The sequence below is a fragment of the Mizuhopecten yessoensis genome, unplaced genomic scaffold (assembly GCF_002113885.1).
Source record: "Mizuhopecten yessoensis strain PY_sf001 unplaced genomic scaffold, ASM211388v2 scaffold10771, whole genome shotgun sequence".
Lineage (NCBI taxonomy): Eukaryota > Metazoa > Mollusca > Bivalvia > Pectinida > Pectinidae > Mizuhopecten > Mizuhopecten yessoensis.
The window spans coordinates 1,000,623-1,019,655 of record NW_018408713.1 but is presented as its reverse complement, the minus strand read 5'-3'; the positions used below and the strand labels follow the sequence as shown (position 1 = coordinate 1,019,655).

The 19,033-nt window shown below is 35.4% G+C and overlaps 3 protein-coding genes across 4 annotated transcripts; 1 reads left to right on the top strand and 2 right to left on the bottom strand.

Annotated features, from left to right (window-relative positions):
- Window positions 1–171: 171 nt before the first annotated feature.
- LOC110462321 (protein O-mannose kinase-like) lies at window positions 172–2,944 on the bottom strand. Of its 2 annotated transcripts, none has more exons than XM_021516248.1 (3): window positions 2,847–2,944; window positions 1,908–2,212; window positions 172–930 (listed from the first exon to the last, which is right to left on the bottom strand). In XM_021516248.1, the coding sequence occupies exons 2-3, from the start codon at window positions 2,184–2,186 to the stop codon at window positions 190–192; spliced, it is 1,020 nt and encodes a 339-aa protein (XP_021371923.1). In that variant the 5' UTR covers window positions 2,187–2,212; window positions 2,847–2,944; the 3' UTR covers window positions 172–189. The 2 variants fall into 2 exon arrangements, with proteins under 2 accessions (XP_021371923.1, XP_021371924.1); XM_021516249.1 differs by lacking the exon at window positions 2,847–2,944 and adding an exon at window positions 2,752–2,839.
- A 62-nt stretch (window positions 2,945–3,006) lies between these two features.
- LOC110462322 (protease-associated domain-containing protein 1-like) lies at window positions 3,007–10,661 on the top strand. The gene is made up of 5 exons (XM_021516250.1): window positions 3,007–3,104; window positions 4,054–4,196; window positions 4,607–4,716; window positions 5,741–5,908; window positions 7,297–10,661. Exons 1-5 carry the CDS (start codon window positions 3,041–3,043, stop codon window positions 7,415–7,417), a joined length of 606 nt encoding a protein of 201 aa, XP_021371925.1. The 5' UTR covers window positions 3,007–3,040; the 3' UTR covers window positions 7,418–10,661.
- Window positions 10,662–17,257: 6,596 nt separating this feature from the next.
- LOC110462296 (mucin-22-like) lies at window positions 17,258–19,024 on the bottom strand. Its single transcript, XM_021516208.1, has one exon. It carries the CDS (start codon window positions 19,022–19,024, stop codon window positions 17,258–17,260), a length of 1,767 nt encoding a protein of 588 aa, XP_021371883.1.
- Window positions 19,025–19,033: the final 9 nt, after the last annotated feature.

Below are 19,033 nucleotides of genomic sequence, written 5' to 3'. Positions count from 1 at the left end.
CAATAGACAACACACAAATTTTCACACCATAATCAGTTTAAAGGATCACAGTGCAAACATTTCCACACGTGAAAAATGCCACTTTTATAGCATTCCAGTGCAGAAACCAAAATATGACATGGACAAAGGCCAGCAGAGAAAAAAACAATAAGAGCGAGAAAATATTAACAATTAATTTATTGATTAGTGTCAGTCATATAATTTATCAATACTATTCCACACTCGCTCATATTCCCGTAAAATGTCTGCAGCTTTGGGTCTGTGAGATGCCTGATCTTCCTTGCAGGCGGAATGAATACCAAACAAATCAAGTTGGACTTTCATAGAGTCTCTATGTCCAATAATGAAATTATTACAGACGTCAGGAATTTTCCAGATATCTGATTTCTCATCATAGGGTGGCATTGTGTCATCTGTAAACTCTGCATCATATGGCCATAATTGTTCCGGTGCAACAAATTCTCCCCCAAGTTCACGATGACCACATTTGATAAGTTCACCGGCAGAATGATTGACCTTTGCCAAGGAATCAATGTCATTGAGTACCAACATTAGGTCATCCGTGATAAGATACTGTTTTAAGGTTTTCTCAAGGTCATTGGAATCGCACATGACCAAGGTTCCAAGTGTGTTTGTATGTAGGAAGTTGAGAATTGCTACATAATTCAGACATAAAATAAATCTGGTTGCCATGGTATCCTTGTGTCCAGAGTTGAGGTCACCCAGGATATTTCCTATTTGGTCAGCTGAACCAAATCTGTGGTATTGAGTGACATACACATCATTACATGACCCGATGAATTGAATGACTTCTAGATGACCTTGAAGTTTTTTGAGTATATCAAGTCCATACCTGTAGTCTTTTAAATACAGCTCTGTGACAGGTTCATTCATTGCTACCATGTGACCTTTCCATGTTGCTACAGAAACCTGTTTGAAAAATTAATAACCCAATTAAAATGATTTATATGTTTCAACACCTGGTTATTTAAAGAAAGTATATTGTGGTTCGAATTAAGATAATAAAAACATTTTTATATATCTTAATGCATATATAAAAATAGTTTTTCTGAACATGGATCTCTGATGCAAGATCTCTAGTTTCATGAGGATTTGTGGACATTACATTCACACTTGCTCTCCGTGTTTGCTCTCCGTGTTTGCATGTCCTTTGTCGAGCCTTTTCATAATGACTATCCAGCTGCTTAGCATTTAAGGCATATCTTTCAGAATGTTTGTAAGAAATATTGACACACACTCCTGAGGAACTGAGTTATAAGACTCCATTTTTTTTTTTATTTCCGCTATGTCCATCTGTGCCCCGGACAAACATTTTCAAAAATGAAGGTAAAAAGTCAAGTCATAGGTCACAATAACCTAATTCTTGCACTTTGCACCCCGCCATCTCAAGATGTCCTTGTACACCAAACTAGTTACTCCAGGTGAAATAGTATAGAAAACAAAAGTTAATCTTTTCTCAAAGTACAGTTGTAGTCAATGATGAAAATGTTAACAGTTTAACAAAAGTACAGTTGTAGTCAATGATGAAAATGTTAACAATTTAACAAAGTACAGTTGTAGTCAATGATGAAAATGTTAACAGTTAACAATTTTAAGGTTTCAGTCATCATTCATCCTGAAGAACCAGAAAATCTCTTTATAAATCTCTTTCATCTACCTGGACTTTGTTTATCAGGGGTTAAACACTTCTCTCATTCTTATGAATATGCCTTGTTGTATCGGGGACTCTCCATGCATGTGTGTAATGTTAACTCAAGTTACCTCAGGAGCTTTTATTGTAATTGTGGATTATGATTAATCTTCAAAGTACAGACAGAAAGCCAAACTATTTTACTTTCCTTTTTTGATATCCAAAGAAATAAGTGAACTGTTTAAAAAATGTGCACCTTCTTTACTGCTCCAGCTCCAATTACCTTGACCTTTACAATGTCATTTCTAAGGTCATGACAGGTGAGCCAGGGATGGCACTGTTCATCCATAGTTGGTAAATGGAAATACCCCAATGGACAGATACGATGGCATGCTGATCCAGGCCCCTTTTCCCCATAATTGTGGCAAGTCACCTGGCCCTTGACATCTGTTGTCCAGATTTTGGGCCAAAAGATTCTGGTTAGCCATGCTATGATTGAAGGAAAAGTCACAATGCCAAGTATCTTCAACCACATTCCATTTCATCAATCATGAAAAAGATCTGTAGTAAAAAAAGAAATAAGTTTAATCTATATAGCTAATTGAATAATTAACTAGAGATAGGATAGACTTTAATAGAAAATATGAGGCATCAACAGCTAGATTACATGGCTCTATAATGGTCTTTGGGGTGCTGTAAACATGTGCTGTGATTATATGCTGGAGACCATTTTCGAAGAGCTTTAAATGATAAAGAGATCTTAATATTCAAAATGCGTTTGTTTGTATAAAGTAAGCTGCATGAGTATTAGATATATGTATGCCTTGCAATAACTAATTTTTAAGTTCAGAATGCTTTACTACATATGTATGCTGAAATTTGAAAACATATACTATGTTTAGCTTAAGTTGACAATGCTTTATTTAAACTATTTAGCCGTTGAAAATTTGCGCAGTATCAAAATAATGATTTTAGATGTACGTTGGATCAGTGACCATATACTATGGCTTTCGTTTAATGTGCCCTGCTACATGTATTTCAGAACGTGTGCATCTAAATACACTACACAGTAAGCTGACAATGCACATAATGATAGACACCTTTTCCTAGGTAACATGATCTTTTTTTACAATGTGCCATCTTATATCATGATTCTTTCTATACAGTTAACTCTGTTTTACTGCAGTATTAATACCATATTCGGAACATCACAACTTAAAAGTCTGTTGTTTTAGTGGAATAGATGTATATAGCTTCCGGTTCAGGGGTCCACGTAATGGGGTTTACATTTTGCCACGACACCTGAAGAAAGTTCCGGAAAATGTGGGGAGATAACTCTATTCCCAATACACGGTTTCGCTGACAGAACATGTGTAGTTCTTTCTAAAAATGTTTTGTAAAGAGAAAGTTTATCATCTACTTACCTTTCTATTTTCCGTTTTAAATCTGTCTGGTAGGTATCTAGTAGGTCCGTGTAACTTGCAGAAAAGTTAAAACTAGATCGTACAATCACAAAATTGTCATATCTGACCGGTTGCTGAATTTCTGACAGAACGTGTCATGATTGGTTTCAGTAAAAAAAAAGCAGTAATTGTAACAATAGATAAACTAAAATAAGAACGATATGTTTTGATAGATGTTAGTGGAAAGGTTTTGTATTAATGTAATGGCGGATTAGAGATACGACCATTTTATAGGACATGGCGATTTTATCACTAAAATTCCACTGACAGGCTAGACCACGGCTCTTTGAAATTCTGACTGTAAACAGGCTAGGCCTAGGTAATTAAATTGAGATAAAAATCATTTAAAAAAAATAGGGAAATACTCCTCATTTTTTATATCATTTTTATCTCAATTTACAGTCAGAATTTCAAACACTTGTGGCTAGACTACATGCATTCTTTTAAAGGTTCTTGTAAATTGGACATACATGTACACTGTATCTTGATGTGTACTGAAGAAAGCTATATAAGATGTTCTAGGGGTTTAGATCAACTCTCAGGAAGAACGCTATCCTGAATGATGGTATATATGATCAGGATGGAAGGCTGTCAATATTGAAAAAATCGAACCCCATCAGAAAACTTTTTTTTCAAAAATCTCAGGTCAACCTCATGTTCAAGTCATGCCTCCAGTCTCCCTGGCTGGTAAAGATATGTCTGGAAATCTATATATAGATTCACAAAATACCAGCAGAAAGGACTGGACTATGCTTTTTGTACGGTTTGAGAAGAAGGACTCCCAAGTGCGAGTTCTGAAGATTTAACCATAAAAACCAGTTATGAATCTTTTTGTTCAGTCATGTTATGATACATTGTTTTAGTTTGATATCCTTGAACCCAGCTGATACAATAATTGTTTTCAAATTCAAGATAAAGCATGCATATTTTCTATTGTAGATGCTGACGATCAGATACGAGTAGCAACAACCTCTGACACCAACCTTATATATGGAAATTCACTTTTTATGGAGGTTTTAGAACCAGAGGACATAAATTTTCTATATAAAATAAGACCTGCCAAAAATTTTGGAGCAGTTTTTGTAAGTATACAGTGTAAAATATACTTGTTAAAGCATTCTTAATACTATATGCTTTCAGATGATTTGACAAATCAATTTTGCTTTGAAATGTGTTGAAATGAATGATTGGTCATTAATTGCTAAAAACTTGAACTTCAAAAAAGTAAATGAGACTTAATACAAAAGAAAATGTAAAGAAGAGACATTGTTTACGTCTTTATCCTGCAAGGGGGCCAACACATAATTTCTGACTGAAATAAGACAGACAGGCATATTATAGGACAATGAAATAGTATTTGTTGGCATTTCCACTGCACAACATTAAAGATATGTGGGCTAATTACCAGGCAAGGGCTTGTTGCCAGATTAATACCTTAATTTAAAAAAATGTGAGTATGATGTCTGATACTGCTATCTAAATTATTTTACAGGAAAAAAAGTACACAGGGATGCAATTGATATTAGGAAATCCATACAGCGGATGTAGTTCACTGCAAAATCATGAGATTGTGAGAGATAGGATTGTGATGCTTCAAAGAGGGTAGGCCACATATTCATGTCATCACCAGTTATGTCCCTTTAATCTGATATCTGCCACACAGTAACACCATTACACCAACCAATCAGTTTGATCCCCTTAATGTGACCAAAATGGCTGACTCGGAACCCACAGTCATGTCACCTTAATTTTACCAGTACGACTTAACACCTACCCCATAGTTGTGTCCCCCCTATTTTTGTCCTCTCTATGTGACCATTAATACCAACACTTATTCAACAGTTATGTCTCCTTAATTTTACCAGTAAGACTTAACACTTACCCCATAGTTGTGTCTCCTTAATGTGATCAATGAGACTGACACTTACCTCCTATTTTTGTCCTCTCTATGTGACCAATAATACCAACACTTTAATTCCACAGTTATGTCCCCTTAATTTTACCAGTAAGACTTAACACTTGCCCCAGAGTAGTGTCTCCTTAATGTGATCAATGAGACTGACACTTACCTCCTATTTTTGTCCTCTCTATGTGACCAATAATACCAACACGTATTCCACAGTTATGTCCCCTTAATTTGACCAGTTAGACTAAACACTTGCCCCAGAGTAGTGTCCCCTTAATGTGATCAATGGGATGGACTCAACCCCAGTTATATCCTGTAAATAACCAATAATACTGACACTTTTTCTACAGTTATATTGCCTTAATTTGGCTGACAAGACTAACACTGGCCCCGTAGTTGTGTCCCTTAATGTGACCTATGAGACTAACACTTGCCCTAGAGTTATATTCCCATAATGAGACCAATGAGACTGATACCAACCTAAAGTTGTGTCCCCTTAATTTGATCAAGGAGACTGACAGTTACTCACAGTTATGTCCCCTTAAATATGCTCCTTCTGCATGAATGAAATAATAGTACAGTAATGTTTAGAATACTTTAAATGAAGTGTTATTTTATGTGAAATAACTGATTTAACTCCAGACTTTTTGTGTTTCATCTTCTTTTTTAGCTGCCATTTTTATTGTAAAAACAATATAATTTTGTTTAATTTTGTTTCAGGGAATGCTCATTCGTCACCAAAACTTTTCATGCTCAAATTGCCGGTGCTGTGGCAACCATCATAACAGATAATGATAAAAATAACGATGATAGTACGATAGACATGATAAAAGATGAAACAGACCGAGAAATAAATATACCAGCGTTATTCCTGCTCGGGAAAGATGGGTAAGCTCACAACTTTACAAAAATATATTTGAAAAGATGAATGTAATTTATTAAAAATTGTATAAATACTGTTATATATAAAGATTTCTATTGCAGCCTATACAGCAAATTATGGGAAACATTTTACACTGGTCAGCACATGTTTAACTGTCCAAGTTTTAACTGTTCTGGTTTCATTTCAAGTTTGTAGGTCAGATTTTAAAGTTATTGAGCCTTTATATTAAAATTCTACATGCATGTGGACATGATTTCTGAGGACAAAATGAATAAAAATGTTAAAACATTTAACCACAGATACCCTTTATTGAAACTTGATTTGGTTTTGAATTACAAAGGTCAAGGAAAAGCATGCACACTTGTCAAGTACGAAACCCAATTTTCAGTAAGAGACTCTGTATTTTGAAAATGGACAGAAAAAACACCCACATCCCTCTATGGTATAAATAGAGGTTCCCCAACAAGCGGTGGTTGCTCTTCATGTTTATCTAACTCGAGTTAGTTAATTTTAAATTGTATAAAGACACGGGGTTTACTGAGTGTTTTACAATTTGAAAAATAACTAACAAGAGTTAGATAAACATGACAATCAACCATTACGAGTTTGGGGACCTTCTTTTCCTACAACATTCAGATATGATATCTAGAAAACCACATGTTTCTCTTCGGAATACATTATTTCTGTTCTGATCAGAGAAACCATTGCAATGAACTATGACGTCACAATGAACTATGATGACACAATGAACTATGACGTCACAATGAACTATGACGTCACAAAGCATTTGATCAATAAGATAACATCGAGGTTGTTACCCACTAGTGGATAATCAAAAATGTTTACGAACTCCTAGCAGGTTTATCCAATGAGCTGGATTGTGGAAACCATTACAGTGGTTATAGGAGAAAACAATATCCTATGTCTTATTTTTTGTGTTGTTCATACTTTTCCCAAATATAATCCTGTTGAAAACACATATCCACTTTTGCATTGTTAAAAAATCTCTCTATTCAACTTCAAGGAGTTTGTCCGTTATCAATAAAAAACTTGACCACTGACCAGCAACATCCAAAAGCTGCGATAACATTAGTAAACAGAAGAGCATTTTGTCACTTCTTGCGTTAAGTCTCTTCGCCAGATCACCAAGTCGGCCATACTCCCTACGCCGTATTTTTGTAGTACAACAGAAGAATGTTAATTTAGAAAGCAAATATAGGTCATATATCATATCTATCCCATGTTTTTTATGTGTCTGTTTGGATATATCGCCAAACTTCTGTATAACGCACAAATTTTGCTAGAGAAATGATGACCATATCATGGAGTTTAAATGTGATTTTCTGAACTTTTATCTATCCCACAACTTAGCGACATTGTTTTTATGTTTTAGATACATGATAAAGAGCTCTATAGAGAGATACGGCCTTATGGGAGCCACCATCAATATACCAGTGAACTTGACAGGAGTGCCCATCAATAATGTCAACAAACCGCCTTGGACATTATGGTGATAATTCACGGGATATATGTCTCTTTATATGAATATACAAGTTGTGCAGGATAAAAACGAGATTAGTAATGTGGTATGAAATATGTACATGCAATTACTTAAAAAGGGAGGTTACTACTTAATGATAATGCCCTACAAAGGGAGGTAATCCTAACGTATAACGACTTTAATGGCCGAAAATATTTAGAAAATGTTTCATCTTCTATTCTATGCCAAAGGTGATCCCTAGCTGACTTTTACTATTAAACTTCAACTGTGTTAAACATTAGTTTTTTTGACTCTAAGTCATGTTGAAAATGTTAATATGTTCGTCATATTAATTTTAGAAAGACACACACCGGATAAAGGGGAGTATTACATGTCAGGGCACAAACGCGATATATTTGATAACTTGTAAGAAATGTGGTATACAATATGTTGGCCAAACATCTATGACTATCAATACATGCATCAGAAACCATCTATATTCAATTATACACTCCGACCCGGCCAAACCTGTGGTGGGACATTTCATTACGTCGGGTCACAATACCAGTGACGTCGGTGTCATTGGCTTGGTGACGGATGTAAATGACATCAGCCGGCGGCTACGTTACGAGGACAGCTTCATCAGATTACTACGAACATAACAACCAGAGGGGCTTAATATCATTACATAGAATGGTGAAAACTAAAAAGACACCTTATAATCAGGGGACAGTGAGGAGCATACCTTGTATATGTTGTGGTAAAACGTATGCTCACATCAGAAACTTGCGTAGGTATGCTAACACTGCCCATTCAGCCATCAAGGCATGGTATAAATGCAAAATCTGCAAGAGATCGTAAAGGAAAACAGGCGACTACAGAAAACATAAAAGAAATGAACACCCAACTTATATGATTGAACCAGAAGTAATAAAAGACACTACCAGGGAAGATACATGGATACCGTCTGACAAAAGACCATTTGAAGCACTAACTAGGAAACTGCTGGACCTAATCAAATTTCTGATTGTCCCGGGACGGCAGTTAATCAGGGAGGGGCCTGCTGAGAAGTCCCGGCTGATCTTGGACCAAGCTTTAGAGATGCTAAAGGAACATCTTGCATTAAGCGACTTGGAGTCATTGGTATACACACGCAACACTTCAGAAGATGAAGAGGGAGAGAAAACAGGAGAATAGAAGCAGTAGAATTACAAATCAGAATCCACAGCGACACTATGTTGAGATGAACTACAATAAGGGCTAAGCAATTATAAAACAATAATTAAATATATACATATATATATTTGTGAGGAACTAACAACCAACTGTGAAGGTCATATAGTAGATAAAGATGCATAGGCTATTAATTATGAGTAGAGTTGGACACTTATGAACTGTCCAAAAGGATCATACCCACACATTTTTATGCAATAAAAAAATCTTCATAAATGGTCAAAATACAAGTCAAGCTTGTTAACTGTAGGCCATTTTAATATAGTGATTGGCTGTTAATAAAATAGCATGTATTATCTAATATTTTTAATATTAAAGTTTTACAACTGTGATTTTTAAACATTCTCATTGTTGGGATAAGCAGTGCAAAAGCAGAAGATTCCAAAATATACAATAATAATCTGTGCAGGTTATCGACTATATTTGCCTACCAGGTTGACCTGTATTAATGCAGGTGACTTATAGCAGGTATGAAGGAAAGACATTTCCAAGTAGAGATACCATACTTCATATGGAACTTGTTATTTTATAAAAATGGCATTAATTTCCTACTTGGTACAAGTTGTATGTTATAAATGATTACATGACTTTATAAAAGTGATGTTAAAATAATTATTTATTCATAGCATCACTTCATACCCAACATACAAATGTCTGACACCGGTTCTATCAAAGGGAGGGCAACATTGACATAGATCTGATGGTCAAAGGAATAGTATAAGTAGAAGTTTCTTCATAATTGGTGGTGGGTTATCATGTTAATTTAACTGGTGTGAGTAATTTGGGAAAGGAACTGTCACATCAGGAAAACATTTGATATCAATAAACATTTTGTCCAGAAAATAACATTTACTGTTTCGTATTTTAACCTGGGTATGATGTCACAATGATATAACACAAAATTTTATATTTGAAAGAATTTTGAAGTCACATCTTGTCTGGTTAAACTTTTGTCAAGGTAAAGGGTCGTTATTTTGACTGAAGAAAATATTTCCTACCTCTAAAAAAATTATGAATTATATGACAATGAAAGTTATGATATAAAACAATGGTGTATTATTCCTATGATCACGAAACCTTTATCAGTGTGTCAAGCCCTGGTTGTCTTTATGCCCCATGTAGCAGATATTAGAAATTTATGCAATATACACTTATATGCAAATTTTACATAGAATAGTATTTTTACATTCATATAATACATTTTAGATTGTTAATATATCTTAGGATACTTGCAAAATCAACACATAGCCGGTGTGTTTTCATATAGTAACTCTGTATTCATGTATAACATTTTTAATTAATCTTTATGTATTATGTAGTTTTAGCACCAACATTTTTAAGGTGAAGGGTGAAAATACAACTAGAAGAAATTTCCAGGTAAAAAGTGATATTTAAAATTTTACCCAATAATAGTTTCCACTAGCTTGTTAATTTTTTCATTCTTTGAGAAAAGTAATTAATGACTGCTGATTGTATCTCTCCAGATGATTTTTTATTTAATGTACCAAAAAATGTTCATTTCATTAACACACTGATGATAGATAATTCTATTCAGTTTTCTAGGGCCCTGTTTAGATGCCCAAATGCCAGGCCCAATTTTCTTGAACCTTCCATAAGTTAAGAAAATTCTGTAACTTAATTTTTCCATAGGAAAGGTTTCCAAGTTTAAGAAAAAATTCTTTAACTTAGGATTTTTCCTAAACTCTAATATTGTTTTCCTATGGAAAAACAGAAGTTAAGGTATTTCCTGAAGTTAAGAAATGGTCATGAAACTGAGGCTAGGAATCATGCTCTCACCTACATGTATGATAGGTGTCAACCTCTGAAACCTCCAATGAGGTAGATCTCCTTCATTTCCAATGAGGGAGACTGTGTGAGATGTGACTGAAAATGCTTTGCTCAATTGATCTTTTCCTTTTTATTTATCAAAATAACTCTGAAAAGCATTTATTTAATTCACACACCTTGTAGTAACTAGAAGATCATTTGACCACAGGATGTAGATTTTGAGTTTGTGTGAGTTTGGATTTGAATGAGGGAGTTACGAGGAGATTGGTAAATTTTGGTCAAAATGAGGGAGTCTCCCTCCTAATGAGGGAGGGTTGACAGCTATGATGTACCACTTCAGTATGGTGTAAACCTTCATGGATGGATGATTGAAAACACTGGCTTATCCACAAAATATTGAATAAGCTGGCTTGATTCAACAGAACTCGGAGTATTGCTTTGTTCTGGTGTATCACTGAATTCTAACTTACTCTTACCCATTACTGTAGGGCATTGTATGTACTTGTGTGATTGTTTGTTTACGTTTGTGTAATCATCAGATTACTGATGATTATAATGTGCTGCTCAAAAAATGAAATCCATCAGTGGGTAGGTCCACTGTATATTTGTATGTTCTTAACTGTTTACTGATGTAATCAGTAATTGCTAATATAGCTTCACTTACAGTTTTAAAATGATTGTACTGTATAACTTATTATGAAATAGTCTGTCACTTAACTTCATTTTCCTTTTAAATTTGAGGAGAAAATGTAAAGTAGAAAAAGACATATCGGTATATTTGTTGCACTTTGGTTTCTGTGTACCTGAGTGGGACCTTGTTAATCTGAACACTTTGGTTTCTGTGTACCTGAGTGGAACTTTGTTAATCTGAACACTTTGGTTTCTGTGTACCTGATCAGTGAAACTTTGTTAATCTGAACACTTTGGTTTCTGTGTACCTGATCAGTAGAACCTTGTTAATCTGAACACTTTGGTTTCTGTGTACCTGAGTGGAACTTTGTTAATCTGAACACTTTGGTTTCTATGTACCTGATCAGTGGGACTTTGTTAATCTGAATGCTTTGGTTTCTGTGTACCTGAGTGGGACCTTGTTAATCTGAACACTTTGGTTTCTATGTACCTGATCAGTGGAACTTTGTTAATCTGAATGCTTTGGTTTCTGTGTACCTGAGTGGAACCTTGTTAATCTGAACACTTCGGGTTCTGTGTACCTGATCAGTGGAACTTTGTTAATCTGAACACTTTGGTTTCTGTATTGAAACATTTTAAAATACTCCAAAAATAATTTAGCTTTGTGTAAGACTAGTAATGTATGAATAACTACCCCCAACAAATTACCTCATGAATAATTGTAATTCTGATTGTATTCCCTACAGGTTATTGTAACTAACGTGTACTATTTATAATAATGACATTGATTTTTTATTATGATTTTTTGTTTAAATTGAGGGCACATACTATTGTTCATTAGAGTTAGCCCTGCAAGATAGAAGTTGTACTGTCGTGAAAAAGAAATTAAACAAATGGATGAAATTAAAAATAGATAGGCTATTAAATGTGATTAAAAATCCATGACAATAAATGGTAATAAACATTGCGATTGGACTATATAAACATACTAGCTAGACATTAATTCATACTTTGTTCTCCCATTTGTTAGTCAACTTAAAATTATAAATAATGTCATTGGGGTTTTGATTTTCACTTAAATTTACAACAGATGTCCAGGTATGTCAAATTTACAACAGATTGATGTCCAGGTATCTCAAATTTACAACAGATTGATGTCCAGGTATCTCAAATTTACAACAGATTGATGTCCAGGTATCTCAGATTTACAACAGATTGATGTCCAGGTATCTCAGATTTACAACAGATTGATGTCCAGGTATCTCAGATTTACAACAGATTGATGTCCAGGTATCTCAGATTTACAACAGATTGATGTCCAGGTATCTCAGATTTACAACAGATTGATGTCCAGGTATCTCAGATTTACAACAGATTGATGTCCAGGTATCTCAGATTTACAACAGATTGATGTCCAGGTATCTCAGATTTACAACAGATTGATGTCCAGGTATCTCAGATTTACAACAGATTGATGTCCAGGTATCTCAGATTTACAACAGATTGATGTCCAGGTATCTCAGATTTACAACAGATTGATGTCCAGGTATCTCAGATTTACAACAGATTGATGTCCAGGTATCTCAGATTTACAACAGATTGATGTCCAGGTATCTCAAATTTAAGTGTTTATTTTGACTAATGTACATGTAGCTTAATTTGTTACATTCACTTTTTGCTTAAAGTTCTTTGCGATAAGTGAACTCATATAAGCACAGTTGCAAAAATATTTGTTTATATGTAAAACCAAATATTGGCAGAATGTCAACATGTGAATATTTTAAGGCAGTATGTGTGTGTTTACCCAAGATATGTGTTTCCTAACATTTGTTGTTGAAATTACCTATGCATCTGGACTCGGAAGTCTGACCTTGTTAAAATAAAATAATTACAGAAACTGTTAAATTTTGTTTTTATTCGTTATTGAGGGTCTGAAACAAATTCTTGTTTTATAGGATTTACTTGTACTTGTTTGTGTCGTTCTCTAAAATGGAAGCTTACTCAAAGCCAGCAGTTCAGTTCAGGACCCCAGTACCTACAATGGTAGCGTTGGTAACGATGCTGTCATAAACAGTGCTCTGAGTGGACAACTGCAATGGGGCCACACAAGGATTCAAACCCTGGACCCCCAACCATTATACTGTTGCTTTAGCCAGCTGAGCCTACATTGTCACTTGTTAAATGGTAGTAGCCTAGCCTTGTACTCTTTGAAATGTATCCAGAACGAAATAAAAGGGGAGGTAACTGTCTGTACAAAAACTACAGTAGAATTATTGAGTGTTTTGCCTGCAGTGTGACAGGGATCCTTAAAGATAAATGTTTTCTTACTGTAGAATGGAACTTTTCTAAAAGAGTTCCTCAATGATAAACCCGTTCACTTCTTAAATGAAATTCTGAAAAAGTATACATACAATGTTACTTGAGTAATTCAATGGTACCATTTGTAAGGTAGCATGTGTCTTTAAGTCCTCACCAATTATAAACACAGTATGTATAACCTACATACCTAATTAACCATGTGACTGTGAACTTTGCCTTTTAACCTTAATATGCACAATGTATATGGAGGCTGTGACGTTTACAGCAGCCACTCTTTTCTCACCTGGCATCAACTTATTACTTTAAATTACTACAGAGGAACCAAGGGGCCTAAGGTCATAAAATCAAATTTGTTCAAATAAATGAACCAGACCCACTTTCCAGGTCATAGAGGTCAAATTTATTATAGTTTTTAAGTGATTTTTATTTTTTTTATTGAAAGCTTCGAGTGGTAATATTTGGTCATTAGCATGCTGGAATGAATTGCTATTAAGTTTATTTAAATAAGATACCTTGACCCACTTTCAAAGTCAAATGGTTCATATATACTCAAACACCTTGACCCACTTAATGGTTCATATAAATCAAACTTTTTAAACAATTTCTGAAAAAAAACTCAAACTATTGAAATTAACGGCCTTGACCCACTTAAACGTTGAAGGGGGTCCGATGTGATTAAAACATTTAAAACAACTTCTGAATAAACAAGAGGCCAAGGGTAATGATATTTGACCTGTATCATGTTATTACATTCGTTTGAAAATACAACCTTGACCATCTTTCAAGGTCACAGGGGTCAAATATTTTAACTTCCAAAGACCATAAGGCCTCAGTAGTAACAATATGCTTCCAGCTTGCTGGTGTTGCATAATAAAATTAACCGAAGTTAAAATCTTTTTACAAAAATGGAAAATTTGCAGAGTAATGTTTTTCAGCCTGTTGTGTTAGCCTGAGGTGTACAAAATGCTATTGAGATCGGTTTAAAAATGAATTATCTTGACCTACTTTGAAGGTCATACATGTTAGATGATTCCCCACAGCATTGAGTATAAGATGAGGGATACAGGGTCAGTAGATAGAACTATTGTTTTCTCTGCTGTTGTGTGCCATCTTCATATTTTTTGTGATGTCACAATAAAAGCAATACTGATGGATTTGATATATTCACTACATAACAGGAAAGTTCTCTGAATCAAAGTGTGAATCGAATGATTTAGTGAACTAAGAGTTATCATTTCAGAAAAATAGTCCTTTGTTTATGGAAATTAGCTAGTCATTATTCCAGATGGAAAGCTTCCGACCATTGTCAGCCTCTGGGATCACCAGCATGATAGCTCCCAACAGATTTGGCGAGGTGATTAAATAATTCAAAAATAGAAGCAAAATGTCATATGGGGCATTTTTCTGAATAGAATAAAAAACACTTCAGTTTTCAATTTATTTTATTTATAAAAGTTAAATTAATAATTAGCAAAGGTATATATATGTGTTCAAATGCTTGATTTCGCAAAGATGATTTATTCATGATTTATAATTGTACACGTTTCCACAAACAACAACAACATTGTGGTCGTTGAAGTTTCCATTTTCATTTTTAAAGTTTACACAAATTCTTGAAAGGATATTAAAGTAAATATTCAACGATATTATACAGTGGATTCACGAATAGTTCAACAAGCGAAAACAATTACTCATACACAATACCTTATTGTTCAGGACACAGGGACCTGGATTTACTACAGCTATATATTTGGACATAAACTAAGGTGTTCAGAGCAATTGTACATGTTTTAGGGGATTATATCGACTTTCGGTGAAAATGCATATATATAATAAGAATTGGGGGGTGGGTGGCAGTTTTACCGAAAGTCAATCTAAACCCTCAAACATGTAACATTACTCTGAACACCTAATTAGTTAAGGTCCAAATATAGCTGCAACAAACTCTCAGGTCCCTGTGGTTCAGGATAACGGCGAGTTCTTCATAAAGATGATAATAAAAAAGATAAGCTTTATAATAACTTCACGGAATACATTCTCCATGCTGTGAAGATATTCTCGCATTTTATCACAGAGCTGATGATTTTGACTAATGATATTTAGGATGAGAGACCCCGGTCACAGTTGCTAACTGGGAGAATACAACATATATATGGTTGAGCCAGATACGTCAGCCAGCTGACAGTATCTAACAACAGTTAATACGAAGTGTTGAGTTAACATAATAAACACCTAACAGATAACAACAGAGTGACAAATCTGGTGACGGTGGACAGGATATGAAATTAATTAATAGGATATTCAATGTAGGAATCATTACATGGCACCCTTACTTTTAACAAAATTAATCCATATTTAACAATTAAATAAACTGCATAAGAAACAACAATAAATTTTGATGATACTGCATTATCAACACTATAAGTTACCTTTTTCTAAGTAACTACACGTAACTATCAGTTACTACTGAGCCTCCTTAATTCGGATTGTCAACTGTCAACTGAAATACTTATAAAACGTCCGGATAATCAAATCCCGGATTTATGATGTGTTACATATATGTACTATAACGTATTTACTATAAAATAGATTAACAAGGTTCAACTATAACAAGTCTAAACTATGAAACTCTCAATTAACAATATCCAACTTAAACATTTCACATCCGGACTTTCAAATGTGTTGGTGAGATGTTATTATATCACATCCGGACTATCAAATTCTGTATTGATGATGTCTGATAATAATACGCCCGGACTTTCACATCCAGACTATCACATTCTGCATAAAAAATACATCCGGTCTATCAAGTTATGTATTAATGAGATCTCATTATAACATATCCGGGCTATCACATCCGGACTATCGCTGCCAGACTATCGCATCCGGACTATCAAATGTGTTGGTGAGATATCATTATATCACATCCGGACTATCAAATTCTGTATTGATGAGATATCATTATATCACATCCGGACTTTCAAATGTGTTGGTGAGATATCATTATATCACATCCGGACTATCAAATTCTGTATTGATGATATCTGATTATAATACGCCCGGGCTTTCACATCCGTCTATCAAATTCTGTATTGATGATATCTGATTATAATACGCCCAGGCTTTCACATCCAGACTATCACAATCTGCATAAAAAATACATCCGGTCTCTCAAGTTATGTATTAACGAGATCTCATTATAACATATCCGGGCTATCACATCCAGACTATCGCTTCCGGACTATCGCATCCGGACTATCAAATCCTGGATAACAGAAAAATCACTATAACGCATCCGGACTTGGTCCTGACTAATGGAAGTCCAGACTTTTAAATCCAGGAGAAACGGCAATGTCACTATAGCAAGTTTGAATTATTATTTTTTTGAAAACGAAATGTCACTTTTACGCGTCCGGACAATGAACTATTGAATATTACAGTATTGAACAAATTGCTATTTAGGCTATCCTAAATTGAATTTTATAAATGTAAATAAGCACCCCGGCACTTACAGACAGTACACACCCACGGCTTAACGTATGAAAATTAAGTGAGGTCACACCACTGTCAAAGTTGACCGTTTTTTGCCTGGATGCAGTAGATTCAGATGTAGTAGTGTCTAGAGACGTCACAGACGTTTCGGAAGTTGTGACAGGTGAATCAGAAGATCCAACACTCGTGGCAGAGGTTTCAGTCGTTGTCAAATCATCAGATGTCATGGTTGACCCAGTGGTTGTTATTGGTGTTCCATCAGACGTCATGGTCGACCAAGTAGTTGTTATTGGTGTTCCATCAGTTGTCATGGTTGACCCAGAGGTTGTTAATGGTGTTCCATCTGACGTCATGGTTGATCCACTGGTTGTTATTGGTGTTTCATCAGACGTCATGGTTGATCCAGTGGTTGTTATTGGTTCATGGTTGACCCAGAGGTTGTTAATGGTGTTCCATCAGACGTCATGGTCGACCAAGTAATTGTTATTGGTGTTCCATCAGACGTCATGGTTGATCCACTAGTTGTTACTGGTGGTCCATCAGATGACATGGTTGATCCATTTGTTGTTATTGGTGTTCCATCAGATGTCATGGTTGACTCATTGGTTGTTATTGGTGTTCCATCAGATGTCATGGTTGATCCATTGGTTGTTATTGGTGTTCCATCAGACGTCATGGTTGACTCATTGGTTGTTATTGGTGTTCCATCAGATGTCATGGTTGATCCATTGGTTGTTATTGGTGTTCCATCAGACGTCATGGTTGACTCATTGGTTGTTATTGGTGTTCCTTCAGATGTCATGGTTGATCCATTTGTTGTTATTGGTGTTCCATCAGATGATAAGGATGATGCACTGGTTGTTATTGGTGTTTCATTAGATGTCATGGTTGATCCAGTGGTTGTTATTATTGTTCCATCAGTTGTCATGGGTGATCCAGTGGTTGTTATTATTGTTCCATCAGACGTCATTGTTGATCCAGTGGTTGTTATTATTGTTCCATCAGACGTCATGGTTGATCCAATGGTTGTTATTGGTGTTCCATCAGACGTCATTGTTGATCCACTGGTTGTTATTGGTGTTCCATCAGATGGAAAGGCTGATGCACTGGTTGTTATTGATGTTCCATTAGATGTCATGGTTGATCTTATTGGTGTTCCATCAGACGTCATTGTTGATCCACTGGTTGTTATTAGTGTTCCATTAGATGTCATGGTTGACCCAGTGGTTGTTATTGGTGTTCCATCTGACGTCATTGTTGATCCACTTGTTGTTATTGGTGTTCCATCAGATGGAAAGGTTGATGCACTGGTTGTTATTGATGTTCCATTAGATGTCATGGTTGATCCAGTGGTTGTTATTATTGTTCCATCAGTTGTCATGGTTGATCCAGTGGTTGTTATTATTGTTCCATCAGACGTCATGGTTGATCCAATGGTTGTTATTGGTGTTCCATCAGACGTCATTTTTGATCCACTGGTTGTTATTGGTGCTCCATCAGTTGTCATGGTTGACCCAGTGGTTGTTATTGGTGTTCCATCAGACGTCATGGTTGATCCAGTGGTTGTTATTGGTGTTCCATCAGATGTCATGGTTGATCTACTGGTTGTTATTGGTGTTCCATCAGACGTCATTGCTGATCCACTGGTTGTTATTGGTGTTCCATTAGATGTCATGGTTGATCCACTGGTTGTTATTCGTGTTCCATCAGACGTCATGGTTGATCCACTGGTTGTTATTGGTGTTTCATCAGACGTCATGGTTGACTCATTGGTTGTTAATGGTGTTCCATCAGAGGTCATGGTTGATCCAATGGTTGTTCTTGGTGTTCCATCTGACGTCATGGTTGACTCATTGGTTGTTAAGGTTGTTCCATCAGTTGTCATGGTTGACCCAATGGTTGTTATTGGTGCTCCATCAGACGTCATTATTGATCCGCTGGTTGTTATTGGTGTTCCATCAGACGTCATAGTTGATCCAGTTGTTGTTATTGGTGTTCCATCAGACGTCATTGTTAATTCACTGGTTGTTAATGGTGTTCCATCAGACGTCATGGTTGATCCACTGGTTGTTATTGGTGTTCCATCAGACGTCATGGTTGATCCAGTGGTTGTTATTGGTGTTCCATCAGACGTCATTGTTGATCCAATGGTTGTAATTGGTGTTCCATCAGACGTCATTGTTGATCG